This window comes from Helianthus annuus, chromosome 14, assembly GCF_002127325.2.
Source record: "Helianthus annuus cultivar XRQ/B chromosome 14, HanXRQr2.0-SUNRISE, whole genome shotgun sequence".
NCBI lineage: Eukaryota > Viridiplantae > Streptophyta > Magnoliopsida > Asterales > Asteraceae > Helianthus > Helianthus annuus.
This window is the reverse complement of record NC_035446.2, coordinates 75,706,636-75,732,323: the sequence shown is the minus strand read 5'-3', so window position 1 is coordinate 75,732,323 and position 25,688 is coordinate 75,706,636. Positions and strand designations below refer to the sequence as shown.

Here is a 25,688-nt window from a genome sequence, read left to right as displayed (position 1 = left end):
ATATAAAAAATTAGTAATTAAAGTCATTAATACATACCCAATTAAAAAGTTAACCAAAGATTGAAAATCAAAAGTAATACATAAATGACTTGTCTTCACCAAATGATGTAAGAGATTAGCAAAGCATGACCTTTGTTTGAAAAAAACTCTAACGATCAATCTTGGATCTCGAGACTACTACACACACTCTAGAGATGGATGATGGATGAATGTGGTGGATGATGGTGGTATTGTGGTGGTGGAATGGTGGCAGGTGTGAGAAAAGTGGTTTGCCAAGGGATGAGTTTCAATAGAACCAAGCACCCCTATTTATAGCTGAAAACAGACAGTTTACACGTCCTCGTGCCTGGTAGGCATGACTCCGTGCCTTCCTTCTTCTCCATCTTCATTTAATGAGCTTGTCAGTCCAGATGCTCACACGGCCCCATGGCCATTGTACTTGCTGTACTACCCAATATTTTCATATAATTTATATGTTGCATTTGGCTCATATCACATGGCTTAGGTGCCGATGGCTATCAACATCACAATGAATGAACAAAAATTCACTTCATTAACAAGAACATGTAAACCCTAGCCTATAGCAAAGCATAATTGCACATATTCATTTCACATCATCATCATCATCATCATACCCAGTAAATCCCACTAATAGTAAAGTTAAAGTAGGGTATGAGAATGGTAAAATGTATTCATTTCATAAAGTCAAATTTCATAAGTCACTTGACAATTCATGAATTCAATATAAATGCAAGACAATTGATATAAGCTTCATATATTTAATCATAACTAGTCACACATAAAATTTCAAAACAATTGTTAAAACCCTAGCATCTTACAATTTCTACATACAGGAGGATGAATCCATAGAAGATTAGCTTCCCATTACGTTTCAAGCCTCTACTCCAAAATCCTCTTTTTTCCCTCTTGATTTGTGTGCCAAAATAGCCAAGAACAACAGCCCCTGGCTCCATTTCGAACTCACTGTGCGTTCTCTTTTTTTTCCTTTTCAAAATTGAAGTATAGTTCGTAATAAATGCCCTTGACCGACTAACTTTTTATGGGCTTGACATGGAATTAATCCCAACCCAAAATAGCCATACGCGATTTGCTCAAAGGGTCGACAAAACATTTATCACCTATTGTCTTTTATTTTTAATTCATCATCACACATTCCTTTATCAAAATGGTGCGCTGCACTATGTATATTAATCCATGGCCATCAAATATACTTTACTCATATTTAGCCCAATTAGATATTTTGAATTCCATTACTTCAATATGAAAAACTGAAATATGTTGTGTTCCTGCTTTGAACTCAAACAAACAAATATATATTAATAGCAATTAATTATTATGACCTTATCTATATACTATATATAAGTATTTCCCATGTCCCTAAATGTAATTTTACAAAAACATACAAATTTAAAAGCATAATGTATGTTAGGGCTGTATTTTTATGACATATGATCCTTACATGTGATCCTAACCAGTGATCCTTATTTCTTTGGCAGATAGTGATCCTCAGAAGAGTTCCAGGATCAGGATCACGGACCATCATAGGGATCCTCATGCTAACAGTTGTTTTCATTGGATTTAATGTTATCTTGCAGGAATGTCTAGCAGGATCCGCTCTTAGCAACGTAATCAAGGGACTCGTCTTTACAACTTTGGCATATGCTTAATCAGAGATGAACGTTGTAGAGGATATGGAAACTCAGCATGATTTAAGGGCGATAATTTAGGCTAGATTTACTTTTATTCCTAAAGGGGTAATGAGCTGATAGTTAGTCTATTTACCTAAAATAGGGCCACTCACACTTGTATATATAGCACTCTTCCACATTCGGAAGACACACAACACATTTCTCACACGCTTAGACACAATACTATAGTGATCCTTGTATTCAGCTCGTTACCATCCGAAGTTGTAATCATTATTTGTTATATTGAAGTTTGGTGATCGGTAGTTGCCATCACCCGAGGTTTTTTATGCCGGAGATCATTCATTGATCAAGGGCTTTTTCCTCGTATAAATCCTTGTGTCACTTGCATATTTCATACTAAAGTGATCCTTTACTTTTTCATCAAACCAAGCATCATTCCCCGTTTACATAGAGTTTGGTTGCATTATCCTTGTGTGATTTTTTGACCAAAACAGTTTGGCGCCCACCGTGGGGCAATTGGTGCTTCATTCATAAAAAGATTTTCTGTTGGTGACCATTCTGGAGTGTTGCATGGCTTCGTCGTTGAAGAATACCTCCACAGCGATGTCGGCAGTCAATTCATCTACTGGCATTCCACCTTTGCCTCCACCACCAGCCGGATCTCAGAAAAATGCTGAGAAGAGACCAACTTCTATCTCATCTAAACCATCATCTTCTGCTCTAACTTCTTCTGTTCCCAGTACTAGTGATATATTTACTTTGATTTTGCAGATGAGGGATCGTACGCAGCAGCAGGATGAAACTAATGACAGGATCCTCAGAGAAATCGGAGATCTCAAAAGACAAAAGAAAACGGCAGAGGATCATTCCCCACTGATGCCCAAATCTTTGAATTTTGATACTCCAATGATTACTTCTCAGCCATCAGAGGTCCAGACATTCAATATGTGGGTGGATCAAGAGGAATGCATTTCGGCCCAGCAACAATGACTCAGGCATCAGGATCATATTTCCAACCGGCGGGATCCTACACCCAGCATTTAGGATCCTTCATGAGCTTAGGATCCTCCTTTGTTCCAGGATCATCCCAGGTTCAAGGATCCTCCTTCGTTCCAGGATCATCCCAGGTTCAAGGATCCTCCTTTGTTCCAGGATCATCCTAGGTTCAAGGATCCTCCTTCATCCCAGGATCCTTGAAGAATTTGCAAACAGGAAGTCTAGATGTCCATCAAGGAGATTTTATTCCAATGCAGACCATTGCTTCCACTGGTCCATCCATTATCCCAGAATCCCAGCAATATGGATTCACACCCAATGTTCCTAACTTGAACCCGATGGGAGGTAACACTTTTAATAATTCTCTTACCACTAACCATGGATTCATGCAGGATACAGGTATCAATCATGCTATGGCCAGAGAACTACAAAAACTGAAAGATATGATATCAAGTGTCCCAGGGGTAGTCAAACCTATCCCGGAGATTGCAGATGGAAGCCATAAGGTATCTCGTTTTGCACCACCAATTTGTGATGCTGAGATACCCAAAAGGTTCCATATCCCTACTATGAAGCTGTATGATGGTACAACGGATCCTGAGGAACACATAGCACAATACAGGGAGAGGATGGAGATCAATCCAATTCCAGAAAAGTTAAAGGAAGCATGCTTATGCAAAGGATTTGGATCCACTCTTACTGGATCAGCTCTTAAATGGCTGCTAAGTCTTCCCCCTTACTCTATTACTTCATTTGCTAATTTAGTTAATTTATTCAATAATCAATTCTCTTGTAGTAGAAAGTTTGAAAGATTGACTAGTGATTTATATAGGGTAACTCCCATTAAGGGATTACATAACCAAGTTTAGTAAAGAATCCTTGGATATTCCTAACTTGGATATGGCCACAGCTGTTGAGGCCTTCAAGATGGGATTGCTTAAGGATTCATTGTTCTATGATGATCTTGTTATGACACCATGCAGGAACCTAGATGAAGTAAGAACTCGGGCACTCAGGTTCATCCGGCTAGAGGATGACAAGAGGATCCAGGAAAGACAAGCAGGATCCTCAAAGCAAGAAAAGCAAGGATCCTCTTTCAAAAGCAACAGATTCAAATCCTACAATAGGAATGACAACCAGAACGTGCATGCCGTTGACCAAGAAGAGGATGATGAGGATTATCTTCCGATTTCTGAATATTGTGTTTCCGTTGATAATCATGAACTAATCCTTGCAATGCAGAATCTAGGAGAAAAAGCCAGATGGCCCAGAAAAAACGACAAACCAACTGGAACTAAAGACAAATCGAAGTGGTGTGCATACCACGAGGATTTTGGGCATTTAACCGAAGAATGCATCGCATTAAGAAAGGAAATTGGATATCTGCTAAGCAAGGGGCATCTAAAAGAGTTGTTGGGAAGAAAAAAGCAAAGGACTCAGGATCCTGAGAGGATCCCTGAGAAAGCTCCAGCTCCTCCGGCAAATGCACAAGTGATTAACTTTATTTCTGGAGGATCAGACATCTGTGGTACATCCTTCTCGGCAGCTAAAAGGCATGCAAAGGAAGCTAAAATGGATAACGGAGAAAGACCTATTCGAACATCAAGCGTCTCGGAAGGAAAAATTATAACCTTCGATGAGGATGATAGAATTAACATCCAGGATCCTCATCATGATAGTCTAGTCATCACTCTCTTTATCTCTAACCATTTTGTCCGCAGGATCCTTATCGACGGAGGAAGCTCAGTAAACATTATCCAGCTTGATGTTCTGAAGAAGATGGGTATTCCAGAATCAGACATCACACCAAGATCCTCTGTGCTTGTGGGATTCAGTGGAGAAACTAAGAAAACCCTGGGGGACATCAAACTCCCAATCTACGTGGAAGGATTACATAATTATCAAAAATTTTGTGTTATTGACTGTTTATCTTGTTGTAATGTTATCCTTGGCAGGCCCTGGATACATGATATGAAAGCAGTCCCATCCACCTACCATCAATGTGTGAAACTCCCTAGCCCATGGGGAATAATCAAGATCGACAGTGATCAGCAGGAGGCTAAGGATTGTTATACCTCATCCATGAAACCAACCTCGAAGCCAAGGGAGCAATAGCAATTACAGTATCCTCCAAGGAATGTCTTGGAGGCAAGGGAACAGGATATGGACGAAATCCTTTTGGATCCTAATGATCCTGAATCAAAAATCTATATCGGATCAGGGATCCTTGGCAAGATGAAAGAAGACATGATATCCTTCCTCAAAAGAAGAAAATCTACCTTTGCATGGAAACACGAAGATATGACAGGTATATCTAAGGACATTATCACTCATAAACTTGGCATTGACAGGTCAATCAAACCAATCCATCAAAAAAGGAGGAAGTTTGCACTAGAAAGGAATGCCATTATCTAGGAAGAAGTAGAAAGACTACTTCGAGCAGGTATGATCAGAAAGGTAAAATATCCAAAATGGTTAGCCAATGTGGTTGTTGTCCAAAAGAAAAACGGAAAGTGGAGGGTATGTGTCGATTTCACTGATCTGAATAAGGCATGTCCCAAGGACCCTTTCCCATTACCCCACATTGACTCCATGGTGGATGCAACGGCGGGGCATGAACTGTTAACTTTTATGGATGCATCATCTGGATTCCAACAAATTCAGATGGAGCCATCTGACCAAGAGGATACGGCTTTTATGACCCCAACTGGTTTATATTGTTATATTGCCATGCCTTTTGGATTAAGAAATGCAGGTGCAACATATCAAAGGCTGGTGAATATGATGTTCAAAGATCAAATTGGACAGACTATGGAAGTGTACATAGATGATATGGTAGTAAAGTCAAAGAAAGCTGAGGATCACCTAAGGGACTTGGAGGAAGCATTTGATATCCTTGATAATTATAACATGAAGCTTAATCCTTCAAAATGTCACTTTGGTGTTAAAGCAGGTAAATTTCTAGGATATATGGTAACTCAGAGGGGCATTGAAGCAAGCCCGAAACAAATCAAAGCATTGGTGAATATCAAATCCCCTGCCAACGCTAAGGATGTGCAAAGGCTAACAGGCAGGATAGCAGCTCTAAATAGGTTCATATCCAAATCCTCAGAAAGATGTAAAGAATTCTATGATATCCTAAGAAAAAACAAGAAATTTGAGTGGACTGAAAAGCACGAGAATGCTTTACAAGCCCTCAAAGAGTATATGTCCTCAGCTCCAGCATTGATGAAACCCGGAAAAGGAGATGTGTTATCCTTATACCTGGCGGTATCCTCAACAGCTGTAAGTGCAGTCCTTGTTAAGGATCATGAAGGTACACAATATCCTATCTATTATGTAAGTAAGAGTTTACTTGATGCTGAATCCAGGTACTCACACCTCGAAAAACTTATTCTTGCATTAATTATGGCATCTACTAAACTAAGACATTATTTTGAAACACATGCTATCGTTGTTAGAACTAATTTTCCAATCAAGAATGTCCTCAGGAAACCAGAGATGTCCGGAAGGATGGCTAAGTGGGCAGTAAAGCTTAGTGCCCATGATATAAGATATGAGCCTAGAACAGCCATCAAATCTCAAGCATTAGCAGACTTTGTGGCTGATTTCAGTAGTGATCTACAAAAAGAAGCCGAATTAGAGGTCCAAGAGCTGGATGAGACTAAGGATCCTTGGATACTGCACACCGATGGATCCTCAAATATCAAAGGCACAGGGCTCGGCATACTACTAAAATCGCCACAGGGGGACATAATACCCCACTCCATAGCTTGTGAGTTCCAAGCAACTAACAATGAGGCTGAATATGAAGCCTTAATTGCTGGTTTGCAAATTGCTAAGCATATGGGGGTCAGGTATCTTGAAGTATACGTAGATTCATTATTGATCACTAATCACTTTAATGGATCCTATGCTGTGAAAGGTGAAAAACTAACCAAATATTTAGAGATAGTCAAAGAATTGGCACTCTCCTTTGTTTCTTTCAGTTTGACACAGGTACCAAGGGAGGAAAATACAGAAGCTGATGCATTGGCCAATCTAGGATCATCTTTGAAGATCCCTGAGGATATAAGTATCCCCATCATCCATATCCTAGCTCCTGCTATTGAAAATCAGGTGGCCATGGAAATAGAAGAGGATACTGCAATGATCCCTAGTGAGGAGACTCAATCTTATTCAGGATCATGGATCTCACCAATCATGAGATACTTACAACACGGGGAGATTCCTATGGGAGAAAATCCTAGGGCTTTCAGGATTAAGGTATCTCAATTCACAATCTTGAATAATGTGCTATATAAGCGATCTCTTGCAGGACCATATTTAAGATGTATCGAGGATCCTGAAATTCAAGAAGTATTAAAAGACTTCCATGAAGGAGATTGTGGAAACCACACTGGGGGCAGGGCATTGTTCTCAAGGATCCTTAGGACAGGATACTACTGGCCAACTATGAAGAGGGATGCTGTGGAGTATGCTAAGAAGTGTGATCCTTGTCAAAGACACAACAATATCCTTCATCAGCCGGCTGAATTTCTACATCCTATACCATCCTCTTGGCCATTCATGAGATGGGGGATGGATATAGTTGGCAAGCTCCCTAAGGCACCTGGTGGAAAAGTATTCATGCTTGCCATGACTGACTACTTCTCCAAGTGGATAGAGGCCGAAGCCTTTGCCCAAGTCAGAGAAAAGGAAGTGATATCCTTTATTAAAAGAAACATTATAACTAGATTTGGCATTCCTTCTGAAATTGTATGTGATAATGGTTCCCAATTTATTGGGAGCAGGACTACTAACTTTTGTGACAGTTGGGGGATTAAGATGATAACATAAACACCAGTCCACCCACAAGCCAATGGCCAAGCAGAATCATCCAACAAGATCATCATCAACAATCTGAAGAAGAAACTTGGATCCAAGAAGGGGAAATGGGCAGAAGAATTGCCTTATGTGCTTTGGGCTGACAGGACAACTCCCAAGAATGCTACTGGTCAAACACCCTTCTCCTTGGTGTTTGGGGCAGAAGCAGTGATCCCAACAGAAATGGTGGTTCCAACTGCTAGAACAAGTACCCGTGATTCTGAAGAGAATGCTGCAAACTTGGCTCAGGATTTGGATACTATTGAAGAAATCAGGGATCTGGCTAGGATAAGGATGGCTAGCTACCAACAAAGAATGGCTGGTGCTTACAACAAAAATGTCAGAATAAGGAAATTCCAAGTGGGAGATATGGTATTGAGAAAAGCATTCCAAAATACCATCAATCCTGCTGACGGGAAATTAGCACCAAAATGGGAAGGTCCTTACTTGATTGAAGCTGAAGCAGGAAAAGGGGCATATAGATTGCTAACCATGGAAGGAAATTTGTTACCTAGAGCCTGGAATGCTGTTCACTTAAAGAAATATTTCATGTGAACAGGATCCTCCTGGCACATATGATCCCTACATTGAAAGCATCCTCGAAGGATCCCGATAATGTCAATGATCCTTACTCTGGTAAAATCCTAATCCTAAACAATTTCATTTTCTTATTTTTACCTAAGGATAAGGATCATGCATCCTTCATCCTCTTCTCACGAGAATTTAAGTTCTGATAGTCCAGGTATCCTCAGCATATCATTAAGAATCTTCAAAAGCATCTCAGATCCTTGGGTTCAACCCCAGTTATCCTTGGGCTTGTCCCCAGTTTCCGCCTGTAGCGCACGATGATCCTGGTATAGTTCACGTCTTTGGGACCAGTACCCACTTTCGGGGCTGATAACCTCATCGTACTGGCTATACCAAGGATCCTACGTATAATGGTAGACGTACCATACATCCGTTCCTAAGGTTTCTAACGTTTTCACGTTAGCTAAGGTTTTGGCATTTTCATGTCACTAAGTTTGGATAGTCGCCAGTAAGGGCCATACTCCAGTTTACATACGATCCTTGGGCTTGTCCCCAGTTATCCTTCGGGCTTGTCCCCAGTGATCCTATGGGCTTGTCCCCAGTTATCCTTTGGGCTTGTCCCCAGTTACTAACTTATCCTTTATATTGGCTTAGTCCCAAGTTATATTCCATTTTTTCAGGTTTTCGAAGTTAAACAATTAAGGATCCTTAATCCTTATTATCCATTAAAGCTTTACTTATGGTTATCCTGATTAAAAGTTAGGATCCTAACTTGGATCCTCAGGTATGATCCTTAACTATTTTTAATTTCATTCATTATTCATTTGAATAACCCTTAGACCTTGACAACTGAACCTATGATTCTTAAAATAAACTACTTTGAAAAATTTTCGATTATAGGATATTTGATCCAGGATCATATCCTAAAATTCTTGAACATGATTTGCTTAACCTTTCTTACTCAAATGAATATGTTTTTAAACAATTGGAAAATAAGAGGATAAACAAAGGATAACAACACGAGATAAGCCAAAAAGATTAGAGTTATTTTATTAACAAAGGATTTTAAACCCTTCAAAGTTGTCAAAATTGCCAACCCACGTTTCTACCAGCAAAACGTGGCCTGTCCACATGGGTTGGCAAAGGGTGTCCATTGTTTGTGCGGTCGTAGCATGCAGGAAAATAAAAAGCGGCAGGATCACAAAGGCTTCATCCCCCAAACAGAGGATCCCTCCACCATTTGCAATCCTACCTATTGTCTGAAGGATCCTGGATCCTTAATCCTAAAAACTATTGTTCAAAGTTACAGACCATCAAATTGTTCGAAACAAACTACCATCAAACCAAAAAAAATTTGGCTCCGGCTATGTCTAGAAATTTCCATCATTGCCCAATCCTGCAGCTCAAGCCTTCGCTGCACCACCATCATCACCAGCTCCACTTGCCTCTCCACCCTGATCCTTGCCAGCATCACCACCTTCAAGCATTGGGATCTCCTCAGCATCATCATCATCCTCCAACTCTGCTAGCCTTGCCTTCCAACCCTCCACGTCCCACGTGCTCTTGTCGAAGGAAGGATCCTGAGCCTCCGCAGCCATCTGCAACTGGATCTTGTACATGGTTATCGCAGCAGAAACCTTGGCATCCTGAGTGATACCATGCTTCTCATAATCAAAGTTGATCAGCGCTTTGACGGCTTCATCCTTGGTAGCCCGGAGCTCCTTCTCAAGATCAGCTATCTTGAGATCCTTCAGCACACCCATTTGTTGGAGGTCGGCGATTTGGCGGTCCTGATCCTCAACGTGGCCGACATAAGTTTCAATCTCAGCAAATTTCTGCAAAAAAGGAGAAAGGGTAAGTTCAGGGTCAGGTGATCCTTAAACAAGCAGGGGCAGTGATTCTTACCTCGTTGAAGTAATCAAGAAACTGTTGGCGGAGCAAGGGGAATCCTTGAAGATCCTCAGAGGCCTTTCTCTTCTTGCCTCCTTTGCCTCTCACAGGTGCTTTGGGGACAGAGGTACTCGGGCTGGCAGGATTCTTCTTCCTTGCAGATTTGACATTAGCGAGATCATCGATGCCAAACTTGGAGGCAGACTTAGCAGATTTTCCAGCACCTACACAACCAAGATGAGATAAGTATTCTAACTAATTTAAAAATCATACATAGTGTTAGGGCTGGATTTTTATGACCTATGATCCTTACATGTTATCCTAACAATTGATCCTTGTTTCCTTGACAAATAGTGATCCTCAGAGGAGCTTCAGGATCAGGATCACGGATCATCCTAAGGATCCTCATACTAACGATTGTTCTCTTTATATTTAATGTTGTTTTGCAGGAATTACGAGTTGGACCTGGTCTTGGCAACGTAATCAAGGAATCCTCCACGCTAATCTTGCACACGTATTACCAGAAATAGACGCTGTGGAGAATATGGAAACTTAGCACAATTCAAGGGCAATTAGTTAGGCTAAATTACTTCTATTTCTAAAGGGGTAACGAGCTAGTAGTTAGCTAATTTACCTAAAATACAACCCCATACACTTATATAAAAGGCACTCTTCGCCATTAGGAAAAAAACACACGTTTCTTACACACTCTAGCACACCACACCATAGCAATCTTTGTACCTAGCTCGTTACCATCCGAAGTTGTAAACATCTTTTGTTATATTGAAGTTTGGTGATCGGTAGTTTCCATCACCCGAGGTTTTTTATGCCGGAGATCATTGATCAAGGGCTTTTTCCTCGTATAAATCCTTGTGTCACTTGCATATTTTACTTTAAAGTGATCCTTTACTTTATTCAACAAACCAAGCATCATTCCCCGTTTACATATAGTTTGGTTGCATTATCCTTGTGTGATTTTTGACCAAAACAGTTTGGCGCCCACCGTGGGGCAATTGGTGCTTCAATTCTGAGAAATTTTGTTCATTTCATTTATTTCGGTTCATTACCTTCAACCACATGGCTTCTCCAGCGAAGGACACTCCAAGATCTATGTCGGCAGTCACTTTTTCACAGGGCATTCCGCCTTTGCATCATCTCCCGTTGCATTCCAGAAAGATGCTGAGAATTCTCCGAAAAAGACAACCCCCGTTTTCACAAAACCAACTGTTGTTTCTTCCTCTACACTTACTAACAACAATTTTTATGCTTTGATTGTGCAGATGAAGGATCACATGCAGCAGGTCAAAACTAATGGCAGGATCCTTCGCGAAATTGATAAAATCAGCAGAGGATCGCTCCCCTTTGATGTCGTGGTCGCTGAATTTCGACACTCCGGTCATAACTTCCTATGAACTTTGCAGCTCCACATGTCCAATACCAGGGTGGATCAACAGGAATACGTTCTGGATCATCGGCGATGTCTCAGATTCGAGGATCCTCGCAGGTTCAAGGATCCTCTCAAGTTCAAGGATCCTCTCAGGTTCAAGGATCCTCGCAGGTTCAAGGATCCTCTCAGGTTCAAGGATCCTCTCAGGTTCAAGGATCCTCTCAGGTTCAAGGATCCTCTCAGGTTCAAGGATCCTCGCAGGTTCAAGGATCCTCTCAGGCTCAAGGATCCTCGCAGGTTCAAGGATCCTCTCAGGCTCAAGGATCCTCGCAGGTTCAAGGTTCCTCCTTCCAGAGTTTAGGTGACAAGGTTAGGTGGCCAAGGAAGAATGACAAACCATCTGCCACCAAAGACGAATCGAAATGGTGTGCTTACCATGGGTATTCTGGTCATCTCATAGGTGAGTGCATAGCATTTAGGAAGGAGATAAGTTATCTTTAGAGCAAAGGATACTTGAAGGAATTGCTTGGAAGGAAAAAGTCAAGGATCAAGTATCCTGAGAAAATTCCTGAAAAAGCTCCTCCTCCACTATCCGATGCTTGAATCATCCACTTCATCTCCGGAGGTTCTCAGCAGCTAAGAGACGTGCAAAGGAAACAAAGATGGAGAATGGGGGCAAACCTGTTCGGACCTCCATCCTTACACAGGAGAAAGTGATATCATATGATGAGGATAACTGTGCGGACATTCAGGATACTCATCACGACGGTGTAGTTATTGCATTATTTATATCTAACCATTTTGTTCGCAGGATTCTCATTGATGGGAGGAGCTCAGTGAACATAATCCAGTTGGATGTCCTCGATAGAATGGACATCCTTGAATCCGATATTTTCCAAAGATCATCTATCCTTGGAGAGACAAAGATTACATTGGGGGACACCAAACTTCCTATCTACATAGAGGGAGTAAATTATGTTAAAAAAAATTTTTATGTTATTGATTGCTTATCTTGCTGTAACGTTATCTTTGGCAGGCCATGGATACACGATATGAAGGCAATCCCTCTCAACATATCTTCAACATGTCAAGGTCCCAACTCTATGAGATATGATCAGCAGGAGGCAAAAAACTATTACACTTCTTCAAAGAAGCCAGCCTCCAAGGAGCAAGACATCATGGAGGCAAGAGAACAATACGTCAAGGATATTATGTTGAACTCAGAGGATCCTGAATCCAAAATTTTTATAGGATCTGGATCCTAGACAGTATTTAGCAGGATTTAGTATCCTTCTTGGAAAGAAGAAAATCTACCTTCGCTCGGAAACATGAAGATATGACAGGTATATCTAAGGATATTATCACTCATAAACTTGGCATTGACAGGTCATTCAAACCAATCCACCAAAAAAAGGAGAAAGTTTGCAATTGAAAGGAATGCCATTGTCCAAGAAGAGGTAGACAAATTGCTCAAAGACAAGTTTGAGTGGACTGATAGGCATGAAGCTGCACTTAACGTTCTTAAGGATCATCTATCCTCAGCACCAGCCCTGATGAAACCGGAAAATGGAGAATCGTTATCCTTATACTTAGCTATTTCAGCTAAAGTAGTAAGTGTGATCCTAGTTAAGGATCATGAAGGTTCTCAACATCCGGTATACTATGTAAGTAAAATTCTACTTGATGCTGAGGCCAGGTATTCTCGCTTGAAGAAATTAATTCTTGATTTAATTATGGCTTCTGCTAAACATGGACATTATTTTGAGACTCACACCATTATTGTGAAAAGTAACATTTCTATCGAGTATGTTCTCAGGAAAACTGAAATAGCAGGTAGAATGGCAAAGTGGATAGTCAAGCTTAATGCATATGACATTAAGTTTGAACCTAGGACTGTCATCAAGTCCGAAGCTTTAGCTGACTCTGTGGCTGATTTCAGTAGTGATCTACAAAGGGAAGCTGAATTAGAAGTTCAACAACTTGAGAAGACCAAGGATCCTTGGACACTCTTCATGGATGGAGCTTCAAATGTTAAAGGAACTGGACAAAGCACACTACTAAAATCGCCACAGGGGGACATTATACCCCAATCCATTGCATGTGAATTCCAAACCACTAATCATGAGGCAGAGTATGAGGCCTTGATAGCAGGTTTGCAATTAGCTAATAATATGAGGATCAGGTATCTTCAAGTATATGTAGATTCTCTATCAATTACTAATCATTATAATAGTTCTTACACTGTCAAATGTGAAAAGCTAATCAAGTACTTAGAAATAATCAGAAAACCGGCAGATTCTTTTGCTTTTTCAGTCTACCACAGGTACCCAGGGAAGAAAATAACTAACCTTGGATCATTCCTAAAGATGCCAGAAGATGTGAAAAATACTCATTACCCATGTTTTAACTCCTGCAATTGAGGATCACATAGCCATGGGGATAGTGAAGGATTCTGCAATCATACCTGGTGATCTTGTACAGTCGAATTCAGGGTCCTGTATTCTTCCAATCCTAAGATATATACAACATGGAGAGATCCCTACCAGACAAAATCCTAAAGCTTTCAAATTCAAGGAGACTGTGGAAACCACACTGGGGGCAAAGCACTATTCTCAAGGATCCTTAAAACAGGATACTATTGACCTACCATGAAGACCCATGCTGTGGAATACACAAAGAAGTGTGATGCTTGTCAAAGACACAGTAATATTCTACACCAACCAACATAACATCTGCATCCTAAGAAGAAGCTTTCGCTCAAAGACAGAAAAAAGGAAATCGCCAGTTATCAACAAAGAATGGTTGGAGCGTACAACAAGAATGTCAGGATTAGAAGATTTCAAGTTGGTGATTTTGTGCTAAGAAAAGCATTCCAGAACACTACAAATCCTTCTGATGGCGAGCTAGCACCAAAGTGGGAAGACCCCTATCTAATTGAAGCTGAATCAGGAAAGGGGGCATATCATTTGATAACAATGGATGGTGATCTCCTACCAAGAGCTTGGAATGCTGTTCATTTCAAGTAAGAAGGATCAAGGATCCTCAGCGATACCGGTATTCTAATTAAGGATCCAGGATCCTCAAAGGATATATGATTCTACATTTGGTAACACATTACTTTCATTTTCATTTTCACTCATCTTATACTTATTACTTATCAAAAGTTAAAGATGTTAATCAGTTAACATCTATTTTCACAAAGTTTAAGCTTTTGCAGAGTTGTTATCATTTTACAGAAGATCAACGTGGTTGGCCAACCCTCCAAAGTTTTGGGATTGTCCCCAGTTTGGGCTTGTCCCCAGTTTTCGCCGGTAGCGCACGATGATCCTGGTATAGTTCACGTCTTTGGGACCAGTACCCACTTTCGGGGCTGACAACCTCATCGTACTGGCTATATTTAGGATCCTACGTATAATGGTAGACGTACCATACATCCGTTCCTAAGGTTTCTAACGTTTTCACGTTAGCTAAGGTTTTGGCATTTTCATGTCACTAAGTTTGGATAGTCGCCAGTAAGGGCCATACTCCAGTTTACATACGATCCTTGGGCTTGTCCCCAGTTATCCTTGGGCTTGTCCCCAGTTATCCTTGGGCTTGTCCCCAGTTATCCTTGGGCTTGTCCCCAGTTATCCTTTGGGCTTGTCCCCAGTTATTAACTTATCCCTTATATTGGCTTAGTCCCAAGTTATATTCTATTTTCAGATTTTCAAAGTCAAACAATTAAGGATCCTCAATCCTAATTATCCATTGAAAATTTTTCTTATGGTTATCCTGATTAAAGGTTAGGATCCTAACTTGGATTCTCAGGTATGATCCTTAACTGTTTTGATTACACTCATTATTTTGAATAACCCTTACACTTTGACAACTAAACCTATGATCCTCAAAATTAACTACTTTTTGGAAGTTATCGACTATAGGATATTTGGTCCTGGATCATATCCTAAGTTTCTTAACTTTTCTTACTCAGACAAACATAAATCAAAACAATTGGAAATTAAAAGGATAAACAAGGGAAACAACACAAGATAAGCCAAAAGAGATTAGAGTTATTTTATTAACAAAGGTTTAAAACCCTTCAAAGTTGTCAAAATTGCCAACCCACGTTTCTACCAGCAAAATGTGGCCCGTCCACATGGGTTGGCAAAGGGTGTCCATTGTTTGTGCATACAGGAAATTTAAAGGCGGCAGGATCACAATGGCTTCATTCCCCAAACAGAGGATCCCTCCACCATTTGCAATCCTACCTATTGTCTGAAGGATCATGGATCCTTAATCCTAAAACTATTGTTCAAATTACAGACTATAATTGTTTCTAGAAAATATCAACAACCACAAAAAAATTGGGCTCCGGCTAAGTCTCGAAATTTCCATCATTGCTCAATCCTGCAGCTCAATCCTTCGCTGCACCATCACCACCAGCTCCACTTGCCTCTCCAGCATGATCCTTGCCAGCACCTTCAAGCATCGGGATCTCCTCAGCCTCTTCATCATCCTCCAACTCTGCCAGCCTCGCCTTCCAGCCCTCCACATCCCATGTGCCTTTTTCGAAGGCAGGATCCTGAGCCTCCATAGCCATCTGCAGCTGGATCTTGTACATGGCTATTGCAGCAGAGACCTTGGCATCCTGGGTGATCTCATGCTTCTCGTAGTCAAAGTTAATCACCATCTTGGCAGCATCGTCCTTAGTGGCCCGGAGCTCCTTCTGAAGGTCAGCTATCTTAAGATCCTTCAGCACACCCATTTGTTGAAGATCAGCAATCTGGCAATCTTGATCCTCGACGTGGCCAACATACGTCTCTATCCCAGCAAATTTCTGCAAGGAAAACGAGGCATGATATCAGAAACAATCCTCAAAACTATCAGGATACGCAGGCAGGGGCAGTGATCCTTACCTCAATAAAGTAGTCCAGAAATTGTTGGCGGAGCAGGGGCAGACCTTGAAGATCCTCAGCTTCAGAGGCTTTCCTCTTCTTGCCTCCTTTCCCTCTAACAGGTGCCTTGGGGACAGAAGCACTAGGGCTAGCAGGAGTCCTCTTCCTTGCAGATTTGACATTGGTAAGATCATCGATGCCGAACTTGGAAGCAGACTTAGAGGATTTTCCAGCACCTACACAACCAAAATAAGATAAGTATTCTAACTGAATTTGAAATCCTACACAGAATTACTTTTTAAATCAGGATACTTACTTGACATTGTGACAGAGGCAGAGGATACTTCTTGAGAATCCTGGGTGGCAACCTGGAAAGTTCTTATCTCCGGATCAAGCTTCTTGAAGGCCAAGAGTCTCTCTTTTGCAGCAGGAGTCAACTTCAGATGTGAAACGGAGATAGCTGCACGACAAGAAAACAACAGAATATCAGTGATCCTTCTATCAAGGAATATGTTCTATGGTGATCCTTCCAGGATCCTCTATCCTACCATGGGTAGCCCACTCCTTGGGCAAATCCTTCCCGTTAGGGATGGTATCTCTCCTAACAAAAAAGAATCGCCGCTTCCAATTAGTATCATTCTTGGTAACCTTGAAGATTGGATGCTCCTCCCCGGGTCTACGTTTGAACAGATAACGATAGGAACCAAAGGTGGTCAGATCGTATAGCTCACCCAACTCGGCCATACCTAAGTCAATCCCCTCTTGCTCGATGATCCTTTCAAGGGTAAACAAAACCCTCCAGATCATCGGCATGGCCTGAACGTAAGATATGCCGGTCAAGGAGAAGAATGCTTGAGTAAAGGCTGGAAAGGGATACGTATAACCTATGGAAAACGTGATCACAGGAAAGGCAACCCATGAATCGGAGGTGTGGTCACTCAGGGCAGAAGGATCATAAGCTTTGAACACCGTATTTGCAGGAAAACAGCACCGAATCCTATCAAATCTGAGGATCAGCAAAGATACAACGTTCTTTAGCAGTGTTTGTGATGATCCCTTGGCTCTTAAAGGGGCCTTCCTTCTGTTGATCCTTGGCAGGAGAATTCCGGAGCAACATACTGAACGAGATATGAAAAACAGAACAAGAGAGAAGAAGATGAAAAGGAGAATACCTGGTTGATCTTCTAAATACGGTTATAAAGGGAGTTGCTTTGAATTTAAACACATTCGATCCTATCCCTATTTCCATTTATAATGATGATTTGTGCAGGGCTGTCACTTCCATGACGTCAGATCGCAACAGATAGTTCCATCTTAACGGCTATATATTCGTTGAGTTAGTTATAGATAAGATTCAGCAAAATATAACCCGTTTATATCACATAAAAACTCCTTATATTTTGGGGGCAATTGTTAGGGCTGGATTTTTATGACCTATGATCCTTACATGTTATCCTAACAAGTGATCCTTGTTTCCTTGACAGATAGTGATCCTCAGAGGAGCTTCAGGATCAGGATCACGGATCATCCTAAGGATCCTCATACTAACGATTGTTCTCTTTATATTTAATGTTGTTTTGCAGGAATTACGAGTTGGACCTGGTCTTGGCAACGTAATCAAGGAATCCTCCACGCTAATCTTGCACACGTATTACCAGAAATAGACGCTGTGGAGAATATGGAAACTTAGCACAATTCAAGGGCAATTAGTTAGGCTAAATTACTTCTATTTCTAAAGGGGTAACGAGCTAGTAGTTAGCTAATTTACCTAAAATACAACCCCATACACTTATATAAAAGGCACTCTTCGCCATTAGGAAAAAAACACACGTTTCTTACACACTCTAGCACACCACACCATAGCAATCTTTGTACCTAGCTCGTTACCATCCGAAGTTGTAAACATCTTTTGTTATATTGAAGTTTGGTGATCGGTAGTTTCCATCACCCGAGGTTTTTTATGCCGGAGATCATTGATCAAGGGCTTTTTCCTCGTATAAATCCTTGTGTCACTTGCATATTTTACTTTAAAGTGATCCTTTACTTTATTCAACAAACCAAGCATCATTCCCCGTTTACATAAAGTTTGGTTGCATTATCCTTGTGTGATTTTTGACCAAAACACATAGAACTACTATTTAATGAAAATACTCACTTGACATTGTGGCAGATGCGGAGGATACTTCCTGTGAATCTTGGGTGGCAACCTGAAAACTTCTTGTCTCCGGATCAAGCTTCTTGAAGGCCAAAAGCCTCTCTTTTGCAGCAGGTGTCAGCTTCAGATGAGAGATGGAGATAGCTGCACAATAGACAAAAAACAAAGAAAATATTAGTGATCCTCATCCTAAGGAACAAATCTGATGGTGATCCTTCTAGGATCCTCTATCCTACCATGAGTAGCCCACTCCTTGGGCAGATCCTTCCCATCAGGGATGGTATCCCTCCTAACAAAGAAGAACCGTCGCTTCCAATTCGTGTCATTCTTGGTGACCTTGAGAACAGGGTGATCCTCTCCGGCTTTCCGTTTAAACAAATATCGACAGGATCCAAACGTTGTGAGATCATACATCTCAGCCAGCTCCGCCATTCCTAAATCAATCCCTTCCTGCTCAATGATCCTTTCAAGGGTAGATAAAACCCTCCAGATCATTGGCATGGCCTGGATATAGGAGATGCCGGTGAGGGAAAAGAAGGACTGGGTGAATTGAGGAAAAGGATACGAATATCCTATTAAGAACGGAGTAACAGGAAAGGCTACCCAAGTGTCAAAGATGAAGTCACTTAAAGCAAGGGGAGTAAAAGACTTGAAGATGGCGTTCGCCGGAAAACAGTGACGGATCCTATCGATGTGAGCATCGGTAAAACAGCACCTCTCGTTGGGAGAATCTTTAATGATCCCTTGACCCTTCAAGGGACTGTTGTTCTTAGGATCCTTATGAGGGGAATTCCGGAGCAACATATTTGCAGAAGAATGGAAAGAGACAGAGAAACAGAGTAAGAGAAGGAAGAAAAGAGGAGAATACCTGATCGATCTTCGGACGAGATTATAAAGGGAGTTTCTCTTGAATTTAAATGCAAATTGATCCTATCTCTATCTCCTATTTATAATGATGATCTGCAGGGCTGTCACTTCTGTGACGTAAGAATTACAACGGCTAGTCCGACTTCAACGGCTAGTTATCCGATTAACTTGTTGCGGATAAGATCAAGCAAAATATAACTCATTTATTTACAATATCACTCCTTATATTTTGGGGGCAATTGTTAGGGCTGGATTTTTATGACATATGATCCTTACATGTGATCCTAACCAGTGATCCTTATTTCTTTGGCAGATAGTGATCCTCAGAAGAGTTCCAGGATCAGGATCACGGACCATCATAGGGATCCTCATGCTAACAGTTGTTTTCATTGGATTTAATGTTATCTTGCAGGAATGTCTAGCAGGATCCGCTCTTAGCAACGTAATCAAGGGACTCGTCTTTACAACTTTGGCATATGCTTAATCAGAGATGAACGTTGTAGAGGATATGGAAACTCAGCATGATTTAAGGGCGATAATTTAGGCTAGATTTACTTTTATTCCTAAAGGGGTAATGAGCTGATAGTTAGTCTATTTACCTAAAATAGGGCCACTCACACTTGTATATATAGCACTCTTCCACATTCGGAAGACACACAACACATTTCTCACACGCTTAGACACAATACTATAGTGATCCTTGTACTCAGCTCGTTACCATCCGAAGTTGTAATCATTATTTGTTATATTGAAGTTTGGTGATCGGTAGTTGCCATCACCCGAGGTTTTTTATGCCGGAGATCATTCATTGATCAAGGGCTTTTTCCTCGTATAAATCCTTGTGTCACTTGCATATTTCATACTAAAGTGATCCTTTACTTTTTCATCAAACCAAGCATCATTCCCCGTTTACATAGAGTTTGGTTGCATTATCCTTGTGTGTTTTTTTGACCAAAACAATGTACAAGAGAATAGTAGCCATATTAAAGAGATAGATTAGGAAAGTGATCCAAATTTTAAGACGCATTAGGGTTAGTATAGGGATTTCATCTGACTACGGGCCAATGGGAAGCCCCATTTACCCGCTTTGGGCTATCATCACGCAAGCCCTACAGGAAAAGCCCAACAATAGTCAGCCTTGCCCACTAAGGTTACCGTTATGAGCGGGAAAAAGGACCGGAGAAGACAGGCAACATTTAATGCTTGATTAACAGAGGATCTTTTGCTGGAACTGTACCCTTTCGCCGAAAACATTAAATGAGACTATGATCTCACCGTTGGGGGTCAGACACGTGTCTGAGCCCCCCAAAGACCATCAGAACCCATTGGATTATCTCGTAAAAATATCTCACGTGAAGATTAAGGCTTGGTGGTTATATAAGGGTGCAAAAGGGATGATCAAGAAGGATCCAGGTATCTCATTTACTACCCTCACATTTACTACTCTCACACTAAATTCCGACCATCATTCCCATATATTTAATACAAGTATCACATTTATTAGATTCACACCTTAGAGGAAACATCCCGGTGATCATACTCATCGGGGTAAGCTCCTCAACTCTTCCGGCAAGTTTACTTACTCTCACGCCGGAGCTTGGTCACGGATCCCCCCTCCGGGGCCTTCCGTGGCGAGGCTAACGGTTTGTTCTTTTGTAGTAGTGAAGATAAAGACTCTTGACGTCAACGAAGATCCATCTAACGTCATCCGGGAGTTGGCTATTCGACATTGGCGCCATCCGTGGGACATCAGCCTGTCCGGTGTTCCCACATCAAACTCCGACAACATGGCAACCCCACCCAACTCATGTATCACCTAGACGGCACAGAATGATCTGGATAGGGTCACTGTAGAAGACATAACTCATGAAGAAGGCAACGAGAACTAGGTGGAAAACCCAAAAAGAACGGAGCACATCACCCCAGATTTTGTGGCCATGCACAGAGAAAAGCTAACAAAATGTCTTGAAGATTTAAAGAGACAAGAAAAGCTTGACAGCCTCAGGGCTAGGCTTTCTTTTGACACACCCTCCAACCAAGAAGGGACAGACCTTCAAAACAAGAGCAACAGTGGTGACCCACTGGAAACATTCATGACTGCCCTCAGACAAATGTCTTCAGAAGAAAGGGAGGACCTCATCACAGGAAAGAAGTCGAAGGAAAAGAATAACCAAAGTGAGGATGGCCTGGATCAACCCTATCTACCACGGGACTTAGCTGAGGTCTGAAAGTTCACACGAAGGATTGCAGAAGAACCAATGCCCCCCAAAACAAAGTTACCCCCAAATTTTGACCGCTATGACGGGACAAGAGACCCTGAAGATCATCTTCATGCCTTCAGGGGAGCAGGGAAACTTGGGCGATGGTCTATGCCTGTATGGTGTCACATGTTTGTACAAACTCTGACGGAGGGAGCCCGGCTTTGGTTTGACAGCCTCCCTCCGGAGGGAATCGATAGTTATGAAAAGTTAAGCGAGAAGTTCCTCAGGAACTTTGGCCAGCAAAGAAAAGTGGTCAAGAATCCAAATGAGATCCTCCACATAAGGCAGAGGGACAGTGAGCGTATAGATCAGTATATGGAGAGGTTCATCAAGGAGAGCATGAACATCAATGATGTTCCGGAGGTCATGAAGATCAGCAGTTTCATAAATGGGCTAAAGCATGCATAGCTGTGTGAGAAACTGGGGGAGGAGTTCCCCCACTCGTTTGACAACCCTATGGACAGGGTCAGAGCCTTTGTCAGAGGAAAAGACACGGTCAGCAAAGCCAAGGAGACGGACGTCACACCTCGAAGGATCACGCCAGCTACAAAGCCTCCTGACAAAGGTACACCTTACTCCAGAAAACCCGCTTTTGACAGAATGTTGCACAACAGAGCAAGGCCCACATATTCCCCGTATAGACCTCAAGGGAGAGGCCCCCCACCTTACTCTGACCATTTCACCCCTCTCACCAAGACCCCAAGTGAGATACTGGCTACTGAGAGGGTAAAGAACTCCTTCCCAAGGCCACCACCCATAAAGCCTGGGCCAAAGGCACAACCTAATGAGTATTGTGACTTCCACAAAGGTTTTGGGCATAAAACCGATGACTGTATGTATTTAAAGAGAGAAATAGAGGCTGCAGTGAAGACGGGAAGGCTGGCCCACTTGGTTAAGGAAATTAAGGAGGGGGGAGGGGACCGCAAGGGAAGAGATGTAAGGGAGCCTGGGAGGGCAGAAGTTGATATGATTAGAAGAAGGAATGAATTCGATACCACCCGGAGTGTAAAAGCCAGGATCCTGGGCTCCCCAGACTGCATGAAAGCTCCCATCCTCATGCCACACTTGGAGGAAAATGAAGTGCAACGACTTCCCCTCAACATCTCAGCCATAATAGCTGGCCACAAAGTGTCTCGAATACACGTAGACGGAGGGTCCGGTGTCGAAGTAATATACGAGCATTGTTTTCTCAGATTTGACAGAGATGTAAGAGATCGACTCGAAGAAGATTCCATCTCCTTAGTGGGATTCAACAACAGTGTATCACACCCCCTGGGAAAAATCAGGCTTCCATTCACAGTTGGGGTAGGGGATCGAGTTCGAACGATAAACCTGACCTTCACAGTGGTCAGGGCACCCTCAAAGTATAATGCAATCTTAGGGAGACCCGGAATCGGGGACCTACAAGCATAGGCATCCACCCCTCACGGAGCTTTAGTGTTTCAAACACCGAAGGGTTTAGCCTGGGTAAAGTCTGCTTATGAAGTGATTTCCTCCGTATCTGAAGGAGAAAAAGATGGAGTAGAGGAGTGGGTCCTTTGCGATAGGTTCCCAGAACAAACGATCAAAGTAGGAAATCACTTAAGTGACAAATGCAAGAGTGCCCTGAAGGAACTGATTCTCCCCAATATAGATGTGTTTGCATTCCAACACGGAGACATGAAGTGCCCTGAAGGAACTGAATCCCCAGGAGCCTAACTGAACACCGGCTCAACACCTACACATGGGCGAAACTGGTAAGACAGAAAAAGCGAAGCATGGGGCCCAACAAAAGAAGAGCTGCTTGTGAGGAAACCAGAAAATTGCTCAGGGCAGGAATAGTCAGAGAAGTAAGAAAGCGTCGGGCATTGAATAGCTTCAGAGTACCCTACCCCTTCCATTTACCGGGCGATTGGTTTCCCCTGTATGTTTCACTTGAAACCTACTATTTTAAGCCCACTTTTGAGAAGAAGGAATCCCAAACACGCCCTTCATCTCACCGTTTAGCTTTCTGAAACCCTATTTTTCTATTAATGGTGAACGGCATACTGCAGTGGATTCGATGGGTATTTAGATTGAAGCCATCTCAGATTAAACTCGCAATAACGAGGACAATGATTTGTTTTCATTTTAGATATGTTTTTGCAGTTTGATGCTCTAATTGGTATTATGTGATTTCAATTATTCGCCTCAATCCACAAAATTTTCTTTTGAATTCGCTTGCTTTCCTCTGTTTCGGTTGATTAATCGAACACCCGTTTCGATTTCATAGTGTTTGTTTCGAATTTTGGGTTTTGCCGATTAGGGTTTTAGCATGATAATCAAGAGGAAGTTGAAATTGGCAATGCTAATTTAATCAAGTGTAGTTTTCCCGATTATGGTTCAAAGCAAGGTTTGCACCTTTTCGATATATATGTGGTATTGCTTATTTTGTTTCTAAATCTCTGAAAGATAAGTCCATTAAGCCTTCAATTTATGTTTATTGTTTGTAACATGGAAACATCAAATCACACCTTAACTTCTTCCAATTTCACCTCTAGATCTCTTGTATCTACCAACAATGGATTCCGTCTTCACTGAAATTATTGTTAAGAAGAAGCTTGTTATCATCAAAATAGGCACCAAAGGGAGGTAGTTGTTGTTAATTGTTGTTTTTTTGGTTGTGAATTCTTGGTCGAGTGATTGTTGATGAATGATCTGATGGTTTGTCTTTGTTATTTTTATGTTGTGATTTGTTTGAAGATGTTAAATTGTATGGCCTTTATTTTTGAAACTGAGTTTTGAATGGTTCATAACATGGTGTTTGTCTACAATTCGAATTCGGTTATGAACGGTGGTGGGTTAGGTGAGATGGGGATGATGGGTGGGTTGGGTGGGGCTGGGGGGTTACATTTGTTGCGGGGTCTCCGGCGGTTTTGTCGGATGGGTTAGGGAAGAGTAATGGGGGTGACACATCTTCGGTGTCGCCTATTCCTTATGTTTTTAATGGAGTTTTTAGGGGGAGGAAAAAGGGGCTATTGAGAAAGTTGTGGAGAGGAGGCAGAGGAAGATGATTAAGAACCGAGAGTCTGCGGCTAGATCACGCGCTCGAAAACAGGTTGGTATGCTTAACATTGCTGGTTTTAGATTTATTAGTTTTAGTTCTTTTTTAGCACTTCAAACTGTTGTGTTTATTGTTAAATTTACTTGGTTATAGATTACAATATAGAATAGTAACATACACTAATAAAGTTAACTGTTTTTTATGTATAATTTCAAAACACATATCGAAACAATATTTAAATTCTCTAAAAATCTATGAATTTGACACCTCAAACAGCTTCATGAAAGAACGATTATCTTATGCAACAGACATGTAATTCGATAGGGATAAACCTCTTCATGATAAGAGATTATGAAGTTTCACATCCTAAGAAGTTATAAGGATGTTACTTCACTTTCAGGTAACATACATGTTTTTAAGGGATATAATCGGTTGGGATCTCAACATTCTCAAATTAATTAGAGCACACGCTACTAAGCCAGACCATGTTCCACAACTTATGGAACATGTTACATATGCATTATGTATGCAAGTTCTTTTAGTCATATAATCAATGTACTTCTTCATGTGAAATGCATCATGTATTTTATTACTTTGTGTTTGTAGGCCTATACTATGGAACTGGAAGCCGAAGTCTCGGAACTGAAACAGAAGAATCAAGAACTGAAATAGAAGAATCAAGAACTGAAACGGAAACTGGTGAAAGCATATCTGATTGTATGAATCATTATTTGTCACGGTTTTTATAAATTAAGACTCTGGATTGACATGCCTCCAATCTTGCAGGAAGAAATGCTAAAGATGCAGAAGAATCAAGTACAAAAAAATAGTAACAAAAAAGTGAAAACTGTCTGGTTTATGATTACCCATTATTTTTTGATTGAAATCAACAGGCTTTTTGATCTTTCAGGAATACCCTTTTATTTTCTTGACTAAAAGATTAAAGTTTTTTTTTTTGCTGTATTTTTTTTTTGTAGATGGCGGATCCGTTGACTGCATTGATATACGCAGTTCAAGTAATGAACTTTCTAAAGACGCTCATCACGAAAACTCTTCGCGAACGAGAGGATGCTGTTATAGAATCGTCTCGTGGCCCACCACAAGAACCACCGTTAGATGAAAACGGTGATCAAGGTCCGAGATTGAGCCCACACGTGCAACAAAACCATGAT

At 41.3% G+C, this 25,688-nt stretch overlaps 2 protein-coding genes across 2 annotated transcripts; both read left to right on the top strand.

The window, feature by feature from the left end:
• The first annotated feature begins 21,491 nt into the window (after nt 1-21,491).
• LOC110906799 lies at nt 21,492-21,902 on the top strand. Its single transcript, XM_022151876.1, has one exon. The coding sequence runs from the start codon at nt 21,492-21,494 to the stop codon at nt 21,900-21,902; it is 411 nt and encodes a 136-aa protein (XP_022007568.1).
• A 48-nt stretch (nt 21,903-21,950) lies between these two features.
• Nucleotides 21,951-22,907, top strand: LOC110906798. The gene has a single exon (XM_022151875.1). The coding sequence runs from the start codon at nt 21,951-21,953 to the stop codon at nt 22,905-22,907; it is 957 nt and encodes a 318-aa protein (XP_022007567.1).
• Nucleotides 22,908-25,688: the final 2,781 nt, after the last annotated feature.